We start from the raw sequence: 22,422 nt of genomic DNA, 5'->3' as shown, positions 1-22,422 counted from the left end.
TGGTGTCACCACCAAGTGGCCAGCTAGCTTGTTAGCAACCAGTTCCTGCGGTTTGATGTGTCTGCACTCAGGCTTGTCTGAGTCAGGCTCATCACACAATAAAACATTAGCGGATGATAGCTCTCAGATGTTGAGAATCACTTCATCCTTGACTTGTCAATCAATCCTGTTAATGTATGAAACTCTTGTAGGCTTTTTGAGATTGGATTCAAACTTGAGGGTTGACAACTTCTGTGGAAACTGCACTTTACGGTTACAACAACTTCACAAAAGTTTAACCTATATCAAGACACACTTACAAAAAAACCCCAAAAACTGCTTTTTATAGAATAAATCATTTTGTTTCCTTCATTACCCCATCAATGGTAAGCTGGCTGGCAACTTCACAAATATAACGCTTAAAATATTACCACCCCTTCGGATCTGCTCGGAAATTTCCGACCCTTTGACAAATGTAGTTGATGACACCGCCATCACCACCATAGAATGGCTTTTCAACTTAAGCTTCATTTGACCAGATTGGGAAACCAGCAAATGGGCCATTTTGTTCATGTTTAGAGACAAAACAGTCAACAGAATGAAACAATTTATTCAGAAAATTGAAGGAGGAAAAGGGAAAAGAGGCAAACCTGTATGGATAACACAAAGAATAACATTTTTGTTTAATCTGACCTGTAATCAAATACACTGAAACAAAGTGCAAAATTGCAATATTAATAAAATTAGTAAAAAAAAAAAAAATATATATATATATATATATATATATATCCGTGTCAAACATTTTACATGTACATTTTTTGGTGTCTTTTTTTTTTTTTTTTTTTTTTTGAGGTAATAAATTAAACAAACTGACGTAAAGTCAGGACATCAACTTTTTTTCTTTGTTTCAGCAATGTGGATTTGTGCATTCCTTTCTGTCAACACTTCTGAATCGTCAAGAAAGGGATAAGGGTTGGGACATTTGTGAGTTGATACAGTACTGAGCTGTCTAAACATTTATTTTAGTAATAGGTATATAGTGCTCAAGCTGTTTGTTCAAAATGTCTGATTAAAATCCGCATTGTTAAAGAATAGGTGGCATATTTAATAGCGTTTACTCCTGGAGCTGCAAATGATAGATTATGGGTGCAACAGCCTGTACATCAGCTAGGGCAATATAACAAGAACAGAGGCTTTGTACAGAACAGCCTAAATTTGTCTTAGTCTATAATACATTCAAAAAAATAATTTAATAATAAATTAAAAAATAACTGCTGCCATTACTAGTTAGTTATTTTGCTGTTGTTTTGGGAGTTAATTTGTGCATTATTTTGGACTTCAAATTACTTCCAATTTCTTAAATAACAACTTTTTGGTGGATTTGTTTTGGGGGGCCGCACAGAATTAGACCGAGGGCCGCATTTGGCCCCCGTTGCCTATGTCTGCTTTAAACTCTTTAATTCTAAGTTTGCAAACATAGATTAAATATTTTTGAAAATGTCATTACGATTAAAAAATCGCAATCATTACAACTTGAAATAACACACACAAATTGCAAAAACACTGACTTGTGCTTTTATTAAATAAAGAATAAATTACAGTAATAGGACAACAATGCATAACACTGGAAACAATATCAACATGTCACGGCAGTTTGGCAAAAAAATTGTTTCCCAAAGTTTCTTTGTGTGGTCCTGATTGATAGTGTTAAGAGGAATGTGGACAGTAGAACAGTGATGTAGTTTCAGCAGTTAACACAGCAGTGCTTCCCCTTATTATACAGCAGTTCAATACACACCAAACATAGGAAATAGTTATCACACATTGATGTGGTTAGTGGTGATGTATGAGATTGCCTGTAAGCAAACAGGGTTTATGGATATAAGCATGCACATACACACATATTGGGAGCAGAATGTTTTTGAACATTGCTTCATAGTTCTGCATGAAAATGTCAAACTGCGCTTAGTTCACACACGGCTACCATTCTGATGTAGACATCACATTTTAAATATCACAAAAACACTGAATAATAACAGAACTTTAAATACTAAAATCTGATATTTAGATTTATTTGTTTTTTTTTTGTTTTTTGGCATCAATGCGGTCTGCTGCAGATGGTAAATAGCTGCACAGAACACATGTTCAACTCGTCATATTTTTTTAATTTCGTAAACATCTATAAACCTCAATGAAAACTTATTTTAAATAGTGACAACTATTTTGCTTACAGCAGTGATATAATGTTACAAAAGTAAAGTTGCTCTAGAGAGTTAAACTGGTCACCATTGACATTAATGGAGCACCCAGAGTCTGTAAACTATCTGACATGTTTAAGGGAGTGACTACATTAGTTCAAACAGCTTAAGATAGACTGGAAGCTGCTTTCAAATGGCAAAGTGCTGCCGCCAAGTGGCCACAAGAGGAGTTTACATCTAACGTCAACATGAGGACCTCAGGCAGACACTTCTTTTAATGGCACAAGATATCAACACATACGGTATTTCCACGTTATTGATAGGCTGTCACCAACTATGCAGAAAACACACTCTGATTCCGTCTTCGATCGGATTTTTAAATCAGAAATTTTGTTATTCTAAAAATCTCTTCAGATGAGTGAGATTTACTGTATGAGTATTTTTTATTAAAGACAGCAATAATATTGTTTACATATCTAAAACTGATTTTAATTGATCACAAAGCCCTTTAGCACTTGTTTAATGGAAAATATGTATATTTTCAAGTGACATCCAGTAATCACACTGTTATTTAAAGGGTTATAATCCTTAAAATGATTTAATATTTGATAGATTTGAGCGTGACTGAAGTTGTTTAAGAGGATAATGCAGGGAAAAAAACAAAACAAATATCCTGGAGTTAATAAAACACTCATTGGAAGGTAGATATTTTTCTCCTTAAACACAAGAGGGTGCTAAGTGAAATTGCTCTTTAAAGGAAACAGCAGGAGTAGTAATGTTTGTGATCCGGCGGAGTTCTAGTCTTCACTTGATTAGAATAAGTTAAAAGCACGTCATGGCAGATTTTATTGTAGAGCTGCTTTCAGACATCCAAATCTTTTTAGAAATCTAAATCTCAGATTTGATCCTTTCAAGTTTTAACCAACATTGCCTTTTCTATGCTTGTAAATGAAAATAGGACAATGTTTGATATGCTCTGTGAAGATGATGATTGATTGGTCAAATGTGACCAAAGTAGCATTGGAGAGTAAAATTCATTATTAAAGATGTAGTATTGTTCTCTGTTCATGCAGCAAAGCCGTGGACCTTATTATCTCGTAGGTTCATTGCACTGTTTTTATTGTCTGTACTGTTTATACCACCGCGTCACTACAGGTTGCTGTCATGGGTGCCGTTGGTTGAAATCGGGTGCAGACCTCCATTATCGTTCAGTCTTTTGGCACGGTAGGTTTCATAGTGAATGTTATGAGTGACTTCCTTCAAATCCTGGAGATGGGACCTGAAAAAACAGGAGATGAAAAGACAAATATCCCACCTAATAATGTCACTATTCAAACAGCGCAGCATCAAGTTTTATTTTACAGTGCAACAACAGTGTTTGTGTAATCCTTCTATTCATTTTATATTAATTCAAAATATGACACTAGGTATTAATTTTGTAGCTGCGGTTGTTAAGATCTTTTGTTATTTACAGCAGTGTTTCTCAAATGGAGGTACGTGTATTACTAGGGGTACACGATGACACTACAAAAGGGTACTTGAGAGAGACTGGAAAATTGCCAAATAAAATCATACAAAAATATGGGGATTTTAAAATGTGTATTTTTGGTTAAAAATACACATTTGGTAAAATAAATCTGTACAAGAGGTACTAAATACTGTTTCATTCATTCATACAAAGTTAAATTCTTTAAAATGTGTGTTAACACTCATTCATTCCATCAATATGCTCTATGATTATTGTTTTTTATAGTATTCTGAGCAAAATGCTGTAGCTGGACAATGGAGGTACTTCCATTCAGAAATAAAAGAAAGGCGGTACTTGAGCCCAGCAAGTTTGACAACCACTGATTTACATTTACCCGTTTCCCTGAATCTGGCTGCTGAGCAATGATAGCCACTGCTATTAACAGATGAGCCACCCTTTCAAATTAAAAAATCTCAATACAGTTAAGTGACTCGACGAGCTGTCAATCATCTTTGTTATATAATGCTCTAAAACTGAGATTATTACAAAAATTATTAATTTATATATCTGTTTGATCTGCGTTTAGGGCAAATCTTCCACGTGTCACATTTGCAGCACATGCTTTTGCTACCGACCTTTTCTGTTTTAGTTGATAACATACAGCTGGTGAGAATAAGTATACATTTAAAATACACACAAAACAAACAAATTTGAGGTCCAGCCAATTATGATTTATTTATTTTTTTGTATTTTGTATATATGCTAATAAATGTATTACAAATGATGACTGAATACAGCTTTACCCTTTTATTAAACTAGATGTGTGTTACTCTTGTGTCGTATTGATGTATAGCAGGGGTGTCAAACTCATTTTAGTTCAGGGGCCAAATATGGATCAGTTTGATCTCAAGTGGGCCACAGATTTTAAGTAACTTAGTAATTTCAACATTATTGTGCCCTAGTTGGACTTTTACGTGTACATAAAATACTAAATATGCAAGAAACCAACAATATTCTAGCAATAATTGATAGATATCACTCCCAACAGGATCTTCACTTTACATTTCTTAGGTTTTGTGACCAATTTCTATTTAATTAAGGGAAATATTATGTAATAATTTAAGAAAAAATGAAGAATTTTGAGGTTTTTTTTCAAAAGTACCTGGAGTGTTTCATTTACATAATGATTTGTTTTTTTTATGTAATTTTCACTTTCTCAAGCGGGCCGAATTGGATGCTCCAAAGGGTCGGATTTGGCCCCCGTGCTATGAGTTTGACACATGTGATATCTAGTATGACATATGAAAAATTTAAAGGACTTTTTTACCTGATCAGGAAATCTCTCAGCTGGGCGAACTCACAATGGTTTGGATTTTCAACTGCCACAAAAAACACAAAGCAAGTATCTGTAAAGCTGCTGACAGTATGGCAAGCGTTCAATAGAAGGAGCTCGTTCACTCACCTTCTACGATTCCCCATGCTGTCTTCCTGCCAAGAACACGTTTGTTGTTCACTTGATATTCTTTGTCACTTCCCACCACAGCAAAAGGCATAGTCTCCTATGAACAGAGACATTACAGCACAGCTTGGTAAACTAAAATAACCACACAGGAGTCCATTTAAATACCCTGCATGCCCAGATACCGGACATTCAGTTTAGAGAATGTCAGACATGTTTGAGAGCAGTTCAAATGGTGGAAACATGTATTTATCTCAGAGGTAGTAAAACTGTACTGGACAGACATGAGGAGGGAATAAAAACCAGAGGTATATACCCTGATTTTATCATTGTCGCTCTTGTCTTCCATGTCGTCGTCGAACTCTTTCTGAGGGTAAAATTCAATGCCGCTCATTTCCAGCTCCTTCCTTACCTATAAATAGCAGGAAAATCAAGATGCAGATTTTATTTTTGTTGATCAGGTCAGTGGTCTCAAATCCCTGGTCCGTAAACCATTTGGTACCGGACGCACGGAAAGACGAGAGTTTTAAAATCTATGTGCATTTTATTTACCTCTGTCAAGGAGGTAATGTTTTCATCAGCGTTTATTGATTTGTTTGATTTGTCGCAAAATTCCATGAAAAGTACATAACAGATTTTGACAAAATCTTAACCAATCATGGACCTTATGCCATGGAAGATTACGTTACATTTTTGATCAATATACTGATTCTGGCTCTCTCATCAGTTTAAAAATTCACATCTCGATAGAGGTCAATTACATTTTTCAAATACAATTGACCCAGCATCTTTTTTCCGATTAAAATAAATCACAATTATTATTTTTCCACTGAAAGCCAATTACAATTACATTCCCCATTACTAAATTTAATTACAATTTTGTTGTGTGATAAGTGTATGCGTTATTTCGTGTGTACGATGTCGTTTTAGCGTCTTTACATTTACATTTTAGTGCATTTATTATAATATCTAATGTAAAAGCCCAGAACAAGTGTAGTATTGTGTCGTCCCTATTTAAAAAAAAAAAACTTCTATAACATCCTAACTCCTCTGACCCTTACTTATATGAGTGTGAAAATTCAATGACAGCTAATGGGAAAACTTAATATGAAACATATTTGTTACGTACTTATGTGTAAGCCATAGACCTGTTTTTCATTTAATAAAATTGTAATTTAAAGTTTTTATTGAACTTCCATGGTTATTACAATTACAATTAGGGGAGGGAACCTCTAGGTACCTCGCGATACGATACGCGATACACAGCTCACGCTAATGATTATCTCACAATATATTGGTCAGAAATCAATCTACGATAATCTATGACATAACGAGAAAAAAAGAATAGATTAAGTGAAAAAATAAAAATTTTATTTTATATCTCTGAAAGACAATAAATTGAAAAAGTGTCCTATGAACAGTGACACTATATTAGTGCAACATTTCTGTAAATAAGTGTCAACATACCAATGTAAACGAATAAGTATCTCCAATAGTGCTTTCTGTAAACGAAAAATAGGGTCTTTCTTACCAGTGACATCATTATAGTGCAATATTCCAGTAAACAATACCTTGGTTTCTTCAACAAACAGTGACAACATTTCTGTGAACACCTACCTGCACATGTTAGTGAAAAAAAATTTGATTGCGCGAGCATATCGATAATCCATCGTGCGAAAACAATATTGCGATATATCACCGTATCGAGATATCGTCACACTCATAATTACAATGTCAATGATCTTAACTCAATTATTATCTAACAAGCAGCAACAACACGATTTGTTACACGTTTACAAAGTATGCGTCATGGCTGAAACTCACCCGCTGCTTGAACTCCTGTCTCTCCTCAATGGTCATAGTGTCTGCTTTGGCAATGACTGGAATGATGTTGACCGAGTGACTCAGGCGCTTCATAAACTCCATGTCTAGCTGACGCAGACTGACACAGACAAAAATGAGTTAGCAAGTAAATTAATCCCAGCTGATGATGCTTATATTAGCCAACTCAGCAGGAAGCCAATGATTACAGTGAATTGGAACCAGAGGTGTTTTATTTTATGTTCAATTGCTTCGACTCACAACAATTCCAAAAAACATTTACAGTGTGGATGCTTGTGAAAAGCTGGCCAACATTGTTTCCAAATTCGTGTTTGTTTTTTGCTCGCTCATTGCTTTAAATAAAAGGCGTTTAACTCGAACCCCCAATTTCCAACACATCCGAAACTGCTCCGTAACTGCTCCGAACGCAGCTGATAGGTTTCCACTAAAGTCAATGTGCCAATTTCCACCGCATCTGAATCTGCTCCGTCACTGCTGAGTCATGCTGCTGCCCTATGCAGCAAACACGCAGACCTTCTATTTTTGCCGGTGTCATGTACTGAGTTTTACCTCCGTACTGAGATTATAACCCTAACCCTAACATAATCCAATAAACAAATAAAACACGTGTCTGTTCACTTTGAAAACAAAAATAAACAAAAATGAATGCATATACAATCTTAGTAGGATGCGCTCTCAGTACATGACACCAGACGCTGGAGCTGTGCTGCAGCAATTTAATAAAAATAAGCCAGTGTGGGACAGGAAGTAGTGCATAGACAGAATAAAATATCCAGATTATTTTCAATATAAAATACTCCGTGTTCAAGGCAGATCCTAGCGTGCGCAATTCAGACTCTACCCAAAAACAAAGCACATATTCGGACTTGGGAGGACCAGACCTTTCCATTGATACCATGTTTAGCCTGATCCGAGCACTTTTAAAATTGTATTTCTTACATATATATATATATATCAAGCGATTACATGTGAATTAGCAGGATCTTCTGAGTTCTTGCTGCAACAGACACGCAGCAAAACCGAAGGTGGTGGGGATTGCTGGACAGCAGATTGCCCTGCAGTTACGCAGCGGGGCAGTTTCGGACCAGAGAAGGATCCAGTGGAAATCTGGGTTAATATGAAGCTCATTAAATTCTTAACTCACGTGTGTCCAGTCGGGGAGATGAAATATATACAGCAGTGCACTCTGGTGTCAGGGATGCGCTTCTTTCTGGTGATGTTGACTTCTTCCTTCAGGAACTTCTCAAACTGCTCATTGATATACTTGGAAATTGGCTCCCAGCTGCAGAATAAACAAAATGTGTCACTTTAAATAAGCAACTCATTGGAGTAGAGACTCTAAAACTAATCTGTATTCTCAAAGGTCATTCTTCTTCTTGGCAGAATAGATTGTAGTAAAAACAACCACAAAGCAACAATGTTCTGATAGGAGAAAGAAAAACAACAACCCACCAGTTGTCATTGTTGATTTGATCCCCAAACCCTGGAGTGTCCACAACTGTCAACTTCATTTTTACACCACCTTCTTCAATCACTGTAGAAACACAAAGAAATAAACAGTCAAACATTGGGTCACTCTCTTCCCACTGAGTGAATTCTAAACTGCTCCAAAATTAACTCTACCAATTCTTTTTTTTTTTTCTTGGTTGCAGTCATTGTAGAACAGCCTGGTAAAATATCTGTCCAATAACAGGAAACTGATATATTATTACAAAAAAAAAAAAGGAACAAAATAATATCTATTATCACCCCCACCCCCAACAAACAATTAAAAAAAATTTCACAAAAAACGTGATAATTAAAAAAAAACTACATTGCTAAATGACAAGTACCTGCCTCGAGAAACACTTTATTTATACTGAGTTCACAGATCTTCCCCACGTGAATGATAAACTCTCGGCAATTCAAGCACTGGAAAGTGCAGCAGTTTCAATTATTTGTATATTCATTTTATTCATTTGTAGAATACTGTAGATATTATGTTAAAGGTTAAAATTTATGTCACCAATTGGTTAATAATAAATGGATCAGTTTTTCTCATACCTACTATTGCTGACTGTTGTTCTCTGTTTGAGTGACATCACTTGATCAAACCTTTTCTAACATTCCACATTAAAAAAAAAAAAAAAAAAATATATATATATATATAAAAAAAAAGTATTGTATGATTCATGCTGATATCATATCAATATCGGTATCCGCCGATATCGGTATCATATCGGAAATTAAAAAGTTGTATCGGGACAACCCTAACAAAATGTCAACAAAGCAGGTTCATGGGTACAGGAAAGCGAAAGGATGAACTTGTAGCACTTTGGTATGCAGCCTGAGACCAAAAGTGGCCGACTTTTCCTTCACAACAGGAGAAAATGTCATCGGCCATGAATACAACAACTGGTTATAAACAGTCTGAAACTGCAGGACGATGGGTGGGAGAAAGTGACGCTGTCTACTTGTTGCCTCTTAACGATTGGTTATTGCAGAGAACTCATTTAATTTGTGTGCTTGTAAAATTGTAAATTGTGTTATTGGCTTGATCAAAATAATTAGAAAACATGCCATTATTATTGGCCAATAATGTATGTGCAGTTTCTATAGATGACAAATGGTATGCAGAGTGTACCATGGCATGGGTTTGAAAATAAAACCCAAGGTCTGATGGAATACAGTATGTCTATGTATAACAGATGATCAAAAAGAGTTAATGTGTCTCTGTAAGACAACGGCTTTTTACTGCAGAAGCTGTAGAGTTGTTCAGCGTGATGTGACAAAACATTGTAGTACTACTACTACTATTACCAGTTCTACACGGGTAAGCAGTCCAGGACTTTGTCATTTCCAGTTTAACAAGTTCCTGACGCTATGAGCTGCATGCAGTATGCACAGTAAAGACCTGTGTAAGCACAGAGCTTAAAGTCTCTTCATACAGTGACTGATTTGTTATCAACAATGGTGGAAATGTCTTTGTCAGAAATGTCGCAACTTGTTTGCACTGTATTAAAAACTATTTTGGAATGTTTTCTGCTGCGAAGAGTTTTTACAATCAAGTGTAAAGAAGAAAACTTCACATTTCGTATGCTGCTAAACTGTTAGCGAATCAAAAATTTTATTTTATTTAGTCCTGTTTTACTTATTAAAATAGCTCAACAGCTGGTGCCATGGGAACCAGTCTCTTTATTGCTAGGTTACGAGGCACTTTTGCCGTAATACCCTATTTTTGGCTGGTGACCCGCCTCTCAGCTAAAGGATTGGGGTTGCTTCCACCCATCCATCACCACAAGTCTTTCTTAAAGTACTTAATGGTCTTATTAAGTGTGTTTGTGTTTTCCTTGTGGCTTTGTCCTGTTTTTCAACAATAAATAATTAAACTAAGTTCCTACATTAACTATAAGTGCCTGCTTGCAACCTTTCAAGAGTGTATCTTGCTTTGTAAAATCAATCAGTTGTAATATCTTCTCAAAACCAGTCACTCAAAACAAGATAAGCGTGTTTAGAAAATAAAGAGAAGAAAAGGAAAATCCACTGATGTATCATGTTTTCTGAAGTTCGACAAAATTCTTCAATCGTGAATATGAACCCGGGGTACGGCTACTATACATGAGCAGATGTAGGTGATATTCCAAAACATTCATCAGTTAATCTCCCTGAATAGGATTCCCCTTTTTCCAGACATTGTATAAGCCTTTCTCAAAAATGTACTCAAGCGCCCTAAATTTGTTCACCGTGACTGAATTGTGACACATTTCTATGATGGGAGGTGAAATTAAACTATTACATGGGCTGAGATGTTGTTTCAACATGGATCAATTGTACAAAAGTCTAGTTATTGTTGTTCCAGACACTAACACTTGTTTGGCCTGCTGACTCATAGCACAACAGAAAACTAAACCACTTGTGACATACAGTAGCAAAAAAGGACCTGCAAATAGGGATGTAACGATTCACTCAACTCCCGATATGATACGATTCACGATACTGGGTTCACAATACGATTATCTCATGATTTATTTTACAAAATGGGACTGTAGACAAATGATGACTGAAAAAAACTAGAAAATACTGTACTATTTTCCTTTTATATTTCATTGTCAAAAGAATCCCTTGATAAACTATTCAAAACAATGCAATTTAACTAAAAATAAATCTTGAATGAAATAATTAAAGGAATAATACAAATGAAGAAGAATCCTATTATTTTAAATTCTGGTTCTATAGTAAACAATGCAGAACTACATAATAGTTCCTTTTCTTTTTAAAAGTGCAACTGAAGATGTATTTTGTGCCTTAACAATTGGACTTTAAAAAAAAAAGTCTGCACTGTATTTACATCAGATATTTGTTTAGACCAGCAGAGGGCGCTGGTAACCCAGTGGTCAGTTGGCATGCAGATATTATTGCAGTGAAGAAGAGATGCTATGCTAGCAGACAGAGCTAATAGAAAAACGTGACTTTTACAGATATTCAAGTAATATTACAGATATTCTTTCGGTGCTAAAGGGGTAAGGAATCATTTATGAACATGTTTAAGAGTAGAAGGCGGCCAGAAAGAAAGTAATAGCGGATTCCGCCCGCCGCCTACACTTTTGGACGAGAAGGATCAATATTTAGCGCCCTCTGCTGTTTAAAAAAAGGTACTGCGATTCAATTTTCAGAGCATCGATGTGAACCGTGATTTTTAACTGCCTTACGATTAATTGTTACATCCCTACCGGCGAGTAATTAATCATGAGGAAACATAATACATAATGTAATTCTTCTTATTCTGTGATGTCACATACATTTAGAAGATGACCGACACACAAATATTTACTGGTTCAGATTAAAATGGGTAATGCTCTGTGAAAGCCAACTGTCTCCAATTATGTCTGTAAATAGTGGGGGACAGTCGCTCCAGTGGCATCTGTCATTGTGTCCTTGGGTAAGACACTTCACCCACATTGCCTAGTATGAATGTAGTGTGTGAGTGAGTGTTGGTGGTGGACAGAGGGGCCGATGGAGCACTATGGCAGCCTCACTTCAATCAGTCTGCCCCAGGGCAGCAGTGGCTACAATAGTAGCTTACCACCACTAAGTGTGGAGTGAAATAATGCCTTAGTTCTGTAAAGCGCTTTGAGTGTCTATGATAAAGTGCGATATAAAATCCAATGCATTATTATAAAAGTGAAATCACAGTAGGCCAAACATTAACAAATAAGTCCACAGGCCTGTAACAGAACAGAGGAACTGTTTATGTCCAATGTGCGCTTAGTGAAAGCTATCACTGCCAGGACAGAATGAAGTGCAACAGTTGAAGATGTTAGCAATCTGGCAGGAATCCTCCAGATTCAGTCAGCATGGGCCAGACTTGTGTCTCCAAAGTGTTACAACTGCCAAAAGGAGCTGAAGCTTTTACGACCAAATAACAATGCAGAGACAACAGATATTTACAATCCTGTCATTGTTTAACAAGAGCACTCAGAGAATGCAAACCTTCACCAAGCACCAAATCGATGAAATGCGCAACGGACTGTTCACACTTCTAGCCTCAGGCCAGAGGTACAGAAGTATCAAATGCAGGACTACCAGACTATGGAACTCTTTTTTCCCTCTGCCATCAGACTCCTCAACAGCTGATAGAACTGAACATGATTCACCTTCAGCTCCATTCATTCTCCCACTGCACAATACACTTTATATTTCATTTTCAATTATTGCTATTATACTTTGCTTTGTTTTGTTCTTTGTTTCAAATGTGTTTGTTTTTCTTTGTGACATCAAGTGTAGACAGTAAAGTAAGAATTTCATTGTACAGGGAAACATGTTTCTTTACTGTGCACATAATAATAAACACTTTGAATCTTGAATCCAATCCGATCCAGATGAAACTCAGTGGGGTCCAACCAGACAAATATCAAATATCATAAAGAGCGGTCAATTACCAACCGAGATATCAATTTTTGAAAACTCACCAATACTGAGAGAGTTTAATTTTTCGATAATTGAAACTGATTTAGAATCAGAACATTGGTACAGATCCCCTCCAAAATTAAATGGAATATTCCATGACATGAGGTCTGTCTTTGGTGAAAATCAAAGTACTTTTGACTTAACTCTGCAGTCAACCAAGTATAATAACGCTGTTTATGTGAAATTATCAGATATAGATATACTGTAGCGCAGCTATCAAAACTCTGAGAACACTAATGAACCAGCGACAATGTGAGGATTTTCCAAGAATCATTCCTTATGATCATTTATTTGGACTTTGGACTGTCTAATGAAATCCTAATAAATGTGTCCACTTACCATGAGACACTGACTTGATCTCCACAGTTTTTGGAATCTTCTCATCACGAGCCCATCCCGCACTCTTCCTGCTCACTTGAGACTTGAAAAGAGTGTTCACCAAAGTGGACTTTCCGAGGCCGCTATGACCTGTGAGAGGAATCACTAGTAAATATGGCTGGAGACAAACGCATTAATGTATATGTGAGGTGAAGTCGAACGTAACTGACCAACAACCATGATGTTGAATTCAAACCCAGTCTTCATGGTCTTCTTCCTCATCTGCTCAATGATGGTGTCGATACCAATGTACCCCAACAGAGTCGATCCGCCACTGGAGGAGTGGGATCCACCATGACCGTGGCCTCCGCTCTGTGGTACATGGCCCACAGCGTGACCCGGAGCATGACCCAGAACATGGCTGGCACCGTGGCTCGGCCCATGACTTCCAATAGGAACTGGAATGGCACTGGGAGGAGCGGGACCACTGCCGACTCCGAGACCTGGGATCTGGGGTGGGAAAGAGCTTGAAGGGGATGGAGCCCCCACATTTGGAGGTTTGGCAGGAACAGCTGGTTTAGGTCTAACCTCTGGAGGGACTACGTCTGACATGTCTGCAAGAGAGGAGGGACACAGAAATAAAATGCAAAGATAACCAGAGACTAGGCCAGAAAAGAATATAAAGCCTTTTGTCTGCTGCTCCAAATAGAGGAAGTAATAACAGCTTTACAAACAGCTACATTTGGTTTGCTTGATTCTGAGTCTATACCAGGAATAATAGATGTATCTATAGAAAACAAAGAGGAATAAATTGAATTTTTCAAATGAAAAGGAAATATAGTCTGATTATTAGTAAAAGAACAAATCAGATGGATCCACCAACATGAAGGTTTGGTGTACGAAAAGGTATAAATGTGCACATTAGATAACAGATCTGTGCTAAGTAGAGAAATAACATTAAACACTCTGGATCTAATATATATTAACTAATATTAAGGCATTGCTGCCAACATTTGGATTGGCTCACAAAGAATTTGGTTCAGGATAAAAAAGTTAGGGAAGACAGTAAAAAGATGGACAAGAGAATAGTAGGGATGTCTCGTTACAACTTTTTCACTTCCGATACGATACCAATGTTGCAGCCTTAAGCATTGGCCGATACTGGGGAAAATTGAAAATTGAATCGCAGTACTTTTTCTTCAACAGCAGAGGGCGCTATATATTTATCATTCTCTTGTCCAGAAGTCCAGGCGGTGGGCGGAATCTGATACTACTCTCTTTCTGGCCGCCTTCTATTCTTAAACATGTTCATAAATGTTCATAACATGTTCCTTACCCCTTCAGCACCGAAAAAATATCTGTAGTATTAAGTGAATATCTGTAAAAGTCACGTTTTTCTATTAGCTCTGTCTGCTAGCATAGCATCTCTTCTTCACTGCAAGAATATCTGCATGCCAACCAACCACTGGGTTACCAATGCTCTCGGCTGGTCCAAACAAATATCTGATGCAAATGCAGCGCAATGACTGTTTCTTTTTTAAAGTCCAATTGTTAAGGCACAAAATACATTTTCAGTTGCACTTTTAAAAAGAAAAATAACTATTGTGCAGTTTTGCATTGTTTACTATAGAACCAGAATTTAAATTAATAGGCTTCTTCTTCATTTGTATTATTCCTTTATTTATTTCATTCAAGATTTATTTTGAGTTAAATTGCATTGTTTTGAAAAGTTTATCAAGGGATTCTTTTGACAATGAAAAATGAAAGGAAAATAGTACAATATTTTCAAGTTTCTTTCCCCCCCAAAAAAGGAATATTTTTCAGTCATCATTTGTCTACATATTTTGCAAAATAAATCCAGAGAGAATCGTATCGTGAACCCAGTATCATGAATCAAATGTATCGGAAGTTGAGTGAATCGTTACATCCAGAGCCGATACCGATATCGATCCGATTCAATATCAGCACGAATCATACATACTTTTATTACTTATTTTGTAGTGTGGAATGTTAGAAATGATGATGTTACTCAAACAGAGAACAATAGTCAGCAACAGTAGGTATGAGAAAAACTGACACATTTATTATTAACCAATTGGTTACATACATTTTAACCTTCAACATAATATCTACAGTATTCTACAATTGAATAAATATAATATAATATATATCAAAGATATATTCGTTTTCTGGCTGATATCGGACCAATGTCCGATATCAATATCGGATCGAAGCACCCCTAGAGAATACATCCAACTGCTTAATGGAAGCAAATGATTCTAAGTTGTGAACCAATGAAAGCTATCCCAAAGCCCCAGACACGCCAAAACAGATGTGCGTGTAGAAGCAGCTCATGCCTGGGACCCAAAAGACCCGACAGGGAGGTGGCTCAAGGAAGCCTGAATTCCCAAAAAGGGTGGGCAACTGAAAAAGGAAATGAGATAAAAGTCTGAAAGTCAGTGTGATTTTAAAGGGATAGCAGGATGTTGTTATGATCTGTATTGGTAGGGGAAACTATGGCTTTTCTTGGATGCTTTTAAGTATAATAACACATTTTGCCTTTTCCACTGATGTCCATATTCATTCACTGGATCAAATAAGAAACTATTTATATCTGAGAAAAAAACAAAAAACAAAATTGAACTTGCCTTTGTATCAGACTTGTGGTGTAAGTGTTACATTTGAACACACACCTGAGAGTACCTCTATGTGTTCGGCATCTATTAGAGCAGTGGTTCTCGAACTTTTTTTGGCTAAAGTACCCCCTTTCTCTTATTTATGATTCCAAGTACCCCCACTACATTTTGCACAGAATACTATTTTTTTTTAAAAAAAACAATAACTATAAAGCCTAATGGAATTAATGAGTGTTAACAATCATTCCAAAGAATCAAACGTTGCAAATAGGTGGAATGAATGATTTAGCACTTCCTGAATAGATTTATTTCAACAGTTTTTAACATTTCTGGTCATCTTTCACCTGGTGTGGGACCAAGTCTGATTGTATTTTCGGTTCATGTTGGGTGATGAATTCATGTTGGGTGTGGGATACATATGTATGTGTATATACGTATATATGCATATGTGTGTATCCATAAAATGAAGAGTCCGTCCTTAAGACTGCTCTACTGTAAAGTGCCTTGAGATACCATTGGTTATGATTTGGCGCTATACAAATAAAGATTGATTGATTGATTGATAATCAAGATCATTTCCATCATCATCATCATTATTATGATAATCATTTTAACTAAAAATATACATTTTAAAACCCCATATTTGTAATGCTTTTATTATTTTTTTTAATTTTCCACTCTTTCTCAAGTACCCCCTGAAGTGCCATTGTGTACCTGTACCCCCATTTGAGAAACACTGCATTAAAGTGTGCAAATGACAAAGCGAGATTTTTGGTTGAGCAAACGGTGTTGGCATATGGCAATAGTAACAAGCATGGGTCTGTTGAGCCAGGACTGGGCTAAACAAAGCCCTGCAGGGTGTACAGTACACACATGGGGCAGCATGCTGCTCTGCTGTTAGTGCAGGATGCAGATCACAAGAGTCAGGGAGCCAGTGGCTGTCCCATCGGCTCACAGCACCACAGCATCATGGAGGTGTGTACAGTCTATGTGTACAGTCTATAGAGCTGTGTACAGTCTATGCACATTCACTGTTAAAGCTAAATACTGAAGAAAAAAAACGAATCACATTATTTACTGGTGTTTCATTAAAGCCAATGCACTACATAGGATCAATTATACATCTATCATGTATTATTATACAACACAGCAGGTTGGCTCCATCCCAGCCTACCGTCCCTATTGTCTACAGTCATGCTGTAGCTAGCTGCTAGCCACAGCCTGCTAACAATGGGTTCGGTAAAGCCTCGCTTACCGATTCACGGGTTCAAATGCGTCCACCGGATAAACGAGCTTTCCTCACTGCTGCAGAGGGCCAGGAACAACCACCGAGTACCCGAAATGAGGACTAAAGAAAAGAGGGCGGTCATGTGATGGCCCGGGTACCGCTGCTCTCTTTCCCTGTGGCCGCGAGCCCCCCTTCTCCGTTACTATGGCAACCGGAGCACCGGGAGTGGGGAGATGCAGTGCACATGCGCAGTGAAGCATAACACAAATTTGACTTTTTTTTTTTTTTTTTTTTTTTTTTGATGAACTGAGTCTGAGATTCAGTTAAATGCATCAAGGTAGAGATGCTCAACTTTCATACAGGGGGTGACCAAAGGAGGGAGTTGTTGGTTCAAAACCTTTGATTTTATTACCAGGGCATTAGATCAACAGACAGACATGCCCAGTGAGTGAGGTGCTGCACTGGTATAGTTGTTACTAGCACATCTGCCTCACAGTAGGAAAGCTCTAAATTTGACTTGTACAGTAAAACCCTGCAGAGACATTTCTGTGTGCATTTTTTGGCACTTTGCATCTTCTCCATGTGTTTGCAGCAAACAGTTTTTTTTTAGTACAAATACACAGAGTACAGATATAAACATAAAGGCACCTTTCACATTAATACAGATTATAGACAAAGCTGAAAGACAAAGCCATAGACAAAAATAAATAAACAAATAAAATAAAACGAATATATAAAATATCAAACAACAGATTGGGCTATTGGAAAATATTCAGTTTTTCCATAAATTAAACAAGTCTAGAGGGATTTCGGCAGAAAATGTAAGATTGTTCATTCATGGGTAAAGTTAGTCTTGGATTTAAAGAAACAACATTCATGAATATAGTATTTTCCTGACAAAACAATATTATTCACACCAAAATCAATCATCTTATCATTAACAAAAAAAGCCAGATTTCACATTGGATACAGTAAACATATTAACTTCAATCGCTTTAGATTGAAACCAATTCTGAACATCGCTCCAGAAACTCTGCACGATGTCACACAAAAAGAAAAGATGATCTAAATCTTCAGTCCTGACTTCACAAAATACACAGTAACCAAAATCAAAATTAAATCTCTATAATACATTTATGGGGTAAACATCACTGATAAACTTAAACCGAAGTTATTCCACTTTGTGCAAAACTGAATAAATTAAGTATTTGCATCTTTTCTTCTTCCTTTCATCCATTTCAAAATCTTTGAGGATGAAAGAGTCTGTAAAGCGTATGAAGGAATTATTGTACACATATATCAGATACTCCCCCACAAATAGCACAATGGGTTACATTGTAAAATGGAAGCCTGTTGGAAAAAAAAAAGAATAAAAACAAAAACATCTTTTCTTTTGGACACCTGTAGTCTGAGCAGCTGGGTCATCTGTACGGGTTCTTTATAGCGCGCCTGATGTTTTATAATCTTTGCTGCTCTTTAATGTGAACATGGCCTAGTTCATTATGTTTCTGATGCAGAGGCATGCGTAGGCCGTGGAGAAACCCAAAGTCCTCATTATAAAGAAAAAAAAAACAGCCTCTGGCATTATCTTTGAGTCAGGAACAATTGTTGAGGCTTTAGCCCTCAAGCAGAAACTGTTGTAGGCATACAAAGTGGAGAAGGATACATTTTTAAATCACGTTATGTTTTCAGACTAAATATTTGTATGCAGAAAGACATTGATAAACGCATGAGATGTAAAAACATAAATAAAGGCAGGCTCATCTGATGAAAAATAAGCATTTGTAAGTTACTGTGATGTCATTGTATTTTATATTGAATTTATAAGGTTGAGTTTTGAATTCAAACGCTTAGCAACAGTGTATTTCAAAGAGCTATGATGAAAAATGTACAACACATGGCAAATATGTCACATGCTGTCATTCACAAGTCACCAGTGAAACCAGTGTAGCCATAGTGTTCTGTTCAGCTTGCTTATTCTGTTGATAAAGAGCGAGGTCATCAATGTCAGCGTCATCCTCTTTGATCACACGTTAGCTGTAACCCTGGTAGACCCTCTACATCAATGTCATAATGACTCCTTTATCTCAAAATAAACAAGTTCCTGGTACTTGATTATTGATCTTCAATGTAGACCAGAGATGGATAACTTCTACCACTGCGGACACCACGAAAATGTATTTATCTGATTCAAGGGCCATCTTGTCAACTCTCGTGTCAGAATTTAGAATAGTGACTTATCTGTGCATTAATACAAGTTTTGTATATTTTTCTCAAATTGTGTGTATTTTTTTTGGTTTTTTTTTGAGTAATTTCCTCTGTTTTTCTTGTCGTTTTATGTTATTTTGGAGTAGTTTTTTATATTTTTGGTGTCATTTTGTAATTGTTTTCTCTAATTGTGTTTTTGTTATTGTTTCTATTTTTTTGGATAATTTCGTATACAGTATTTCTGTTGTTGTCTTGTGTGATTTTATATTCGTTTTGTGTTTTTTTTTATGTCGTATTGTGTCATTTTGTGTGTTTTTGGAGTCATCTTGTAAAAAATGTTCTAATTAGGTGTGTTTTTGTTGTAATTTTGTGTGTTTGTGAAGTCATCCCATGTATTTTTGGTGTAATTTTATACAAGTATCAAATCTCTGTATTTTGCTGTTTTGCATATTTTTCTGTGATTTTGTGTGTTTTTGGAGTCATTTGAGGCTTTTACTCACAGGGCTGCACAAAATTATCTCAAGACTGCATGTGGCCCCTGGGCCACCAGTTGCTCGTCTGATGTAGGCCTTTCTTATCAGTGACTATTTTACCAAGCATTGGGTTGTATACATAGTATTAGGCAACGTGAGCTGATTCAGGCTGTTGTGAGGTTACACTACTGAAGTGTTGCTACAGTAATCTCTGTTCGTACTCACCCACATACACTGAGCCTGGGCAGTACATGGTGACGTAGTGAGGATCCTCACTTATATTCACTCTGTTGATGACATCATTGAGCAGATGTGTTGTCGTCTCTGCTCTTTGGTGACTACATGGTGCCTGCTGGGATGTCGGATCCCAAAGCTGCTTTGGACCGCTTGTGGCAAACTGACCATGAGGGACTCTGTGTGTAAGGTTCTCTGAGAGATGTCCTGGTAGATCTATTGGCACCCTGTGGTGGTCAGGTTTTACTGAGTGCTCAGTTTGATACACTGCTGTGTCAGTCACATTCACCCCTTTCAGTTTTTTCTTCTGTTCAAGAGACTTCTCCTGTTTGGAGTGACTCTCTTTTAACTGAAGGTCAGGTTTTGAATGGTTCCTGGCTGGTAAAGCAGTGCTCTTCATGGAGGTCGGGTTAGAGGTTGGCTCTGTCTGTGGTTCTGCTAAACACGCCTTAAGTCGACATAATCTGAGCGCACACAGGGAAGCCTCCGTTTTCGGATCAAAGTCTTTTGAGTGGCAGTTGTAATCCTTTGCCCCAGACTGAATAAATACAGTCCTCGGATCTTTGTGAGCACTTTGGGTTTTTATTGAGAGGCTTTCCTGAAGAGACTGCATTTTGTTTTCAAAATGACAACCTGTGAAATACCTCTTGTCCTCTCTTGCTTTATTGTGCAAACCAAATTGGTTTTGTCTCGTCTCGATGTTGCGTGAGACGACTGAGTGACTCCAAAGGGGCTCAGAGGAAAAAGGCCCTTTGGGACTTTCTGAATAAATGTCTCTTTTCTCAGAGTACGTTTGTTCATATAATTGGCGAATGGAGCTACAATCCGTTGTCTGAGCGACATTGCTCCTCTGAGAGTGTTCTGTACGTCTTCTCTGAGAAAGCATTCTGTCCACTACCGGTACTGAGTGAGACTCTCCATTATCAACTACTGCATAGTTACTCCCATCAGACACTATCGCCACACTTGACTGACACCCTTGTTGCCGTTTTGAAAATGTTGGAATTTCTGTATTCCTTGGTGGGGTCTCTGGCTTATCTTTAGTGGTGACTTGCATTTTGCTTGTTCCAGGTTTGTTTTTCGTAAAGGGATTTTGCGATAAGGCTGGCATTCCCACAAACTCTGGATACGTTGAATGTTTTGACTCTAATTTCATCTTGGGATGGAATTGTCTCATCTCAGGATGAGTAGAGTCCTGCTCAGGAATTAGTTTTTGTTCCTCACTTGATGACACTGGAATTGTATCAGAGATTAGTATTGATTTAATGTGTCGGTCTTGATTTCCTCCTTGGTTGACGGGTTTTATCTTTTCATTGAGGATGGTTGGAGATGGACCCGGTCTGGATAATGGAACTATCAGAGTAGAAGACACTCTGAGCTTTTGCTTTTGGAGAAGCAGAGATGAATCACTTTGCATGGAGACAAGTGGAGGAGGGGATTCTTTTGGCTTTGATTTTAAAATGGGAGAGCAATTTGGCTCCAGGGAAGGAACATTTAAGAGGGACGGCTTGGCAGCAGGAGATTTACGGCTGAGGAGTTTGGGGTTGGTCCAGGGAGGGGTTAGAGTTCTTTCTTCTTGGTTTCTTCTTGAATCTAAATATGATTTACTCCATAAATTTGGATTGTATATCTTGGAGGAACTATATGAATCAAACAGAAGCAGAAAACCATTAGGGAACTTCATTTTCTCTTTGTTATGTATACAATCTAGCAGTTATTCTAGTCTTTAATTAATTTACCAGTCAGCTGCCTGCAAGTTTATGTTGTTCTTTTCATACACAAGTCCCTTCTCATCAAAGGATGGAATATGAATTACTTTTTTCTTGATAACAGGGGAGGAGAGACTGTGTAGAGGTGAGAAAGTGACTTTTGGGTTCTCCTTTGTTTGTCTGCATGCAGATCCAAAAACACTCATCCTGTTTTACACAAGTGACAGAGAAGCAGATAAAAAAAAAAGACAATTATATAAACAATTCCTTCCACCTCCCCAATGCTTTGCATCATTAATGCAAACACCAACGGCGACACATTGTTTTGAATTACTTCCTTAACAATTAATGGGAGAAAACAGAGAGGATTTCAGTAAAAATCCTACTCATGCATTCTTCAAACAATTAGAAAACAATGTGTTATAAAACTGATGCAAGAATAAAAATCAGCACAAATCTATTGCACAATATGCACAATATTATGCACATAAAATCCCTCACAAGGAACAACACAACCAGTTCAAAGTTAGAGATGCAGAAATGCGTAAACTGACCTGAAGTCAATGCTTTTCTCTTGTTGCTGGCTCACTGAGTAAATAAGACAAAAAGTGAGAGACAGGGAGCTGAGTAGAAGACAGCAGTGGGCATGCAAGTGCCATTCTCTTCATTCCTCAACACTGAGGCTGCTCTGTTTCACACCCACTCAGGTTGATTTGGTCCAGGG

General features: G+C 37.2%; 1 protein-coding gene across 2 annotated transcripts; it reads right to left on the bottom strand.

The window, feature by feature from the left end:
- Positions 1–1,531: 1,531 nt before the first annotated feature.
- On the bottom strand, positions 1,532–22,328 carry septin3 (septin 3). 2 transcript variants are annotated; one of them, XM_028434880.1, is made up of 12 exons: positions 22,253–22,328; positions 21,729–21,905; positions 19,981–21,629; positions 13,441–13,824; positions 13,232–13,360; positions 8,399–8,480; positions 8,091–8,228; positions 6,929–7,046; positions 5,421–5,516; positions 5,108–5,204; positions 4,973–5,024; positions 1,532–3,456 (listed from the first exon to the last, which is right to left on the bottom strand). In XM_028434880.1, the coding sequence occupies exons 2-12, from the start codon at positions 21,902–21,904 to the stop codon at positions 3,327–3,329; spliced, it is 3,051 nt and encodes a 1,016-aa protein (XP_028290681.1). In that variant the 5' UTR covers position 21,905; positions 22,253–22,328; the 3' UTR covers positions 1,532–3,326. The 2 variants fall into 2 exon arrangements, with proteins under 2 accessions (XP_028290681.1, XP_028290764.1); XM_028434963.1 differs by lacking the exons at positions 19,981–21,629; positions 21,729–21,905; positions 22,253–22,328 and adding an exon at positions 17,102–17,277.
- Positions 22,329–22,422: the final 94 nt, after the last annotated feature.

This window comes from Gouania willdenowi, chromosome 1, assembly GCF_900634775.1.
Source record: "Gouania willdenowi chromosome 1, fGouWil2.1, whole genome shotgun sequence".
In the NCBI taxonomy this organism is placed as follows: Eukaryota; Metazoa; Chordata; class Actinopteri; order Blenniiformes; family Gobiesocidae; genus Gouania; species Gouania willdenowi.
The sequence above is the reverse complement of the archived record's forward strand: the minus strand, read 5'-3'. Positions and strand labels throughout refer to the sequence as shown.

Excerpts from the sequence above, each read along its gene's own strand:
- septin3 (XM_028434880.1), bottom strand. The coding sequence starts at position 21,904 with ATGAGTGTTTTTGGATCTGCATGCAGACAAACAAAGGAGAACCCAAAA. Across the intron at positions 13,825-19,980 it reads CCCAGGCTCAGTGTATGTGG|ACATGTCAGACGTAGTCCCT; the intron begins GTGAGTACGAAC and ends CCTCTCTTGCAG. Across the intron at positions 13,361-13,440 it reads ATTCAACATCATGGTTGTTG|GTCATAGCGGCCTCGGAAAG; the intron begins GTCAGTTACGTT and ends TTCCTCTCACAG.